The sequence below is a fragment of the Magnolia sinica genome, chromosome 6 (genome assembly GCF_029962835.1).
Source record: "Magnolia sinica isolate HGM2019 chromosome 6, MsV1, whole genome shotgun sequence".
NCBI lineage: Eukaryota > Viridiplantae > Streptophyta > Magnoliopsida > Magnoliales > Magnoliaceae > Magnolia > Magnolia sinica.
Window position 1 is genome coordinate 94,372,057 of NC_080578.1, and position 4,776 is coordinate 94,376,832.

The 4,776-nt window shown below is 46.2% G+C and overlaps 1 protein-coding gene across 1 annotated transcript; it reads right to left on the reverse strand.

Annotated features, from left to right (window-relative positions):
* Positions 1-2,547: 2,547 nt before the first annotated feature.
* Positions 2,548-4,488, reverse strand: LOC131249741 (uncharacterized). The gene is made up of 2 exons (XM_058250508.1): positions 3,566-4,488; positions 2,548-2,698 (listed from the first exon to the last, which is right to left on the reverse strand). Exons 1-2 carry the CDS (start codon positions 4,486-4,488, stop codon positions 2,548-2,550), a joined length of 1,074 nt encoding a protein of 357 aa, XP_058106491.1.
* Positions 4,489-4,776: the final 288 nt, after the last annotated feature.

Here is a 4,776-nt window from a genome sequence, read left to right on the forward strand (position 1 = left end):
ACTTTAATGTGTTAGATGGTTCAAATTAAACCACTCCTTACATTTAACCATCACTAAGGTGATGATCTAAAGTGAGTGAGGGATTTGACCCATGATACTAATCTACCATTTGGATAGACCAGATCTTCTATTCTCTTGCATGATTCTAATTATTGTATAGAACGAAAGCTAATATAGGTTCGGTCATCCCTTTACGGTGTGGGTCCAGGACTGCATTTAGGTTGGCTCCGATATTGAATCGACCTATTGATCCGCAAAATCTTCTAGATCGTTGTTGGTTCTTAGAACGTCTATGATGAAATCTCTTATTTTGGAAGGATGGTGAGAGATGGCCTCACGAATGAGATTATATTTAATAGTGTGATGGGATACACTCACTCGACGAGTCTTTTGTAGACATGTCAGGCATGTTGCCTCATTTAATGGGCATGCTAATTGTCGCCACGTGGCATGCGACGATTCATCCTCTTAAGGGGCCCAATAAGAGTTCGTACCATTGCATTAATGACGTCAGAATATGTAACGCCGATGGAAGATATATCAGAAAGCAAATATCTTCAAGTGCGACTACAAATTAATGATGCTGAAATTGAATATAAACATGCTCAATTTTTTAATCCAATGCCTAAAATTGGGTCATAAACCTGATGGTAGGAGTGGAAATTGAAAATACTTTATGGTGAAACTCATTTGAGTCGGCCAACCCCTTGTGTAAAGCCATTTAGGTAGAAAGGGGTCACTAGCAATGGGCTTAACGTGATGCTTGATGAAAATCCACTCCCATAATTAGGTGTGTGACCCAATTTTAAGCCTAGAGCTAAAAAAACCAATCCTATCCATGATTCAAGTGGGCCACACTAAGGAAAACAATTTGGAGGGTGGGGCTTGGTTTTAGCCCTAGAAATTGAGTTATGCACTTGATTGTTACATAATGTTAATTTCTTAGTAAAGGGGCTGATAGGGAGCTCAATGTGATGTTTTGATTTTTTTTTTTCCTTTTTAATACCATTCCATCGTTAGGTGTGTGACCCAGTTTTAATTTATGGCTAAAAAATAAGTTTCATATGTTATTAAGGTGAACCACACTATTAGAAATAGTGCACAAGGCCACGCCCACCTCCAAACTGTTTTCCTTAATGTAGCTTTCCTTAATCAAGAATGGGCTTGTCTTTCAGGCCCTATGCTTAAATTTTTGTGTCGCATTTAATGGTTTACATGGATTTCACACGGTCATCATGGTGGGCTCATAAAAATTAAGAGTAAACGCCTCTCTCCCAACTATTTTCTTTGGTGTTGCGCACTTGAACCGCAAGTAAGCTCAATTTTTGGGCCTTATGACTAATAGTGGATTAGATAATTGTTGGTCAGAGTAGGTTCTCCATGCACATCACCGTGTCATCCATATAAAAAAAACCATGGGTGATCCTCCCCTACTAACTGTTTCCCTTGGTCGAGCCCACTTGAATCATTAATGTTACTGATTCTTGGACCGTAGATTGCATAAACACATTAAGGTGGAGGCGTCTGAGTTATAGCCCATCAATCCTTTCTCGCATGAAAGTAAAGACAATCTAGATGGTAGGAGTTCGTTAGTGGCATTTACTTTCATGCAAGCAAAAAGGTGGTTTGCTCTTGGCTTGGGTGGACCCACCCTAATATATTTTTACAATCTACTCTAACCATTATATGCATCAGTTCATATTAGGCCTAAGGCCCAAAAATCAGCAACACAAATGATTCAAGTGGACCACACCAAGGGAAACAATTATACGCCCTTAATTTTTACGTAAAGGGTTCGTCCCGGCTGGATGGGCCCCACTATCCTGCCGGCTCCAAATTCGATCAAAACCCACTTGGCAACGTACGAATGCACGAGATCTGGACCGTTGATTAGCATGCTGTGGCCCAAAATTGCATGAATTTCCTATTCCGGTGGGCCACGCGTGTACATTTGAATCTGGACCGTTGATCAAAAGCTTCTTCTAACCCCCGTTTGTATACACCTTAGTCCACCCAAGAAAGCAGATCGCATACTAGGTGGGGACCACCTGATCAACGGTTCCAGGCTGCCACGCTGGACACGTGCGATGAGGTAGGGATGAGAATCGTACTCGCGGGAGCAGCCTTTAGAATCGCTAGGAAGAAAAGATTCTTCCCAAGCTTCCTCTCCTCACAATCTTAGAATCTACGGTGAATAAAAAAAAAAATATAAAATTGGCATCCTTTCAAATCGGTTTTTCTAATCTACCGTCGATTACAACGAAAATTACATATCGACCCAGAAGAAGCTTCCTGTAATTTCATCCTTTCGCTTTTAAATCTTGTCACCCTCGAATCACCCAGGAAATGCAGCGAGAGAGGATCGATTCTTCCTTTGTAGCGTCTTCGTCTGGCGATTCGCGCGAGTACACATTCTAGGTTTAGTTCCAGATGGTGTTGGCATGGCATGCGTGTGAGAGATCTGGGCCATTTATTCGGTGGGGCCCAACATGAAATTCCAATGGTCAGGTTGATCAAGTCATTATGTGGGTGATACTTGCAGGACGATTAGGAAAATGTGAATTTGAGATTATATTCAAGGTATTTCTGCCACGGCATCTTTACGGATGGCCTGGATCTTTGACACGTGTCAGTAATCACCTCTTCAATATCTCCAGCCATAAACAAATCAGCACCAGCCAACCCAACCAAATGCTCTCTGCAAAAAAAAAAACCAAGTAGCAGATCAAATCAAGATGTGCGTATTGGGCCCACATGCAGATATGGTCAGATGATCGGAACCGTCCATCTTATGTGAGATATCGTGGACTTGGCCACAATACACAACCCAGGATGGAATGTACAGTTCTAAGTGTTGATATTTAACGAAGCGGATTGGGTGGTGACCATAACACCACCCATGTCCCTGATGTGACCGGACTCTGTGGGTCCACCGTAATGTATTGTTCTATCCACGCCGTCCATCCATTTTTTCCATGGCATGTTTCTAACCTTGAATCATATTCAAATCTTACGCGGACCACACCACACGAAACAGTGGAGATTGAACGCCTACCGTTGAAAATGTATTGCGGCCCACAGAAGTTTTTGATCAAGCTAATATTTTTTTTTCACTCCATCCAGGTCTGTATGATCTAATGAATAGGTTGGATGGCAAATAAACAACATGGCAGGCCCTAGGAAGGTTTCAACGGTGGACGTCACTAGCTCCACTGCTTCTTGTGGTGTGATCCACTTGAGATTTGGATATATTTCAATTTTGGCCAGTACCCTAAAATGAGCTGGAAAAACAGATGGACGGCTTGGATAGAAGATATACAGCACGGTGGGCCCCACAGAGTCCTGTCAAGGGGCAAAAATGGACGGTAGAAAAGAAAAATTTGCAACCATCTCTACGTGCCAAGTGGGGGCCACATGCACAAGTAACCAAATGATCATAGCCGCTCGTTTCCTTCACGCCATTGTGGATGGGAAACAGTCAAAACAAAAACCATCCAACGGAAAATATCCAACTCTACAAACCAACGGTCACGATCATCATTTCATTGTAATCTTATAGAACCACAGCCAATCCACAACAGCGCGATGGACAGCAATGTCGGCCCCACATGATATCCCCATCCAGCGGCTCCTACCTTCTCTCGGAGCCGAACCCGAACCCGGACCCGCATTCCAAAAATCCACCACCACCTGCCCGACGCAATCCGACGTGGTATTCACCCCGTTCTTGCAAACACACACGAAGAAATTCCTCGGCGGGGAATACCCGCACACCCCATCGCTCTTCTCGCATGCGTCGCACGCCGTGGCAAAGTTGTAATTATCCAGCCCACCCTGTCCAAACTTCAACGCCACCCCGTACTCCCACCGGGTCGGGTCGCTGGGGGAATCCCCCACAGACACAACCGACGCATACCCGCCGCATTTTAGCCCCTGGACGTCGAGATCCATGTGGGGCCCGAGATTGGCGGGGGAGTAGACGCAGCAAGAGGTTGAAGGGGCGAACGAGGCCAGGCCGAGGGAGCTGACGGAGGGACACGTGTAAAGAGATGAGCAGAGGTGGGAGTTGGAGAGATCGCAGAGAAGGGTGCCTTTGTAAGTGAGAGAGGAGGAAGGGGAGGCGCAGGATAAGAGAAGGAAGATAGAAGGGCCCACCTGGAAAGGGGTGGCCCAATCGAGGCCGAAGTTGGGGGAAGGGTGCATGGAGGAGCAGGTGGACATGAGGGGAGGGGTGATGGTTAAGGTGGAGGTGGCGTAGGATACGGAGGTGATGGGGTAGGAGCCAGTGTGGGTGGTGAGGAGGAGCTGGTCGTTGGGTGCGCAGGATACGGAGGGCTGGAAGCGAGGGGAGCCGCAGCCAGGGCCGGTGCCGAGGGGATATTTGACAGGGAGGGAACCGCACGTGCTTCTGCAGGAAGGGGATGTGGCTAAAATGCGCCAGGGGTGGAGGAAGAGGAGGATGAGGAGAGGAAGGGTGGAGAGTTCCATAGAGAGAGGAGAGAAAGGAGAAGCGAAGAGAGAATGATGTTCGATGAGGGGGGCGAGCGTGGGGTATAAAGGGTATGGGATTACGTGTTTGTTTGTTGTTAGCCAGGTACGGTGGGTCCCACTTGAGAGCTTCTTTCGGTAACTCCAAATGACCTTTCCACACGTGTGAACTGGCGCCCGTAGGAGCGGATTCGCTTAGTGGGTGTTATTCTTGCAGTGTGGGGCCCACATTGATGAATGTATTGTATATCCACGCCGTTCATCCGTTTTCTCAGCTCATTTTATGAG

Coding starts and splice junctions, on each gene's coding strand:
- LOC131249741 (XM_058250508.1), bottom strand. CDS start 4,488: ATGGAACTCTCCACCCTTCCTCTCCTCATCCTCCTCTTCCTCCACCCC. Junction 2,699..3,565: donor CGCGCTGTTGTGGATTGGCT/GTGGTTCTATAA, acceptor TTTTTTTTGCAG/AGAGCATTTGGTTGGGTTGG.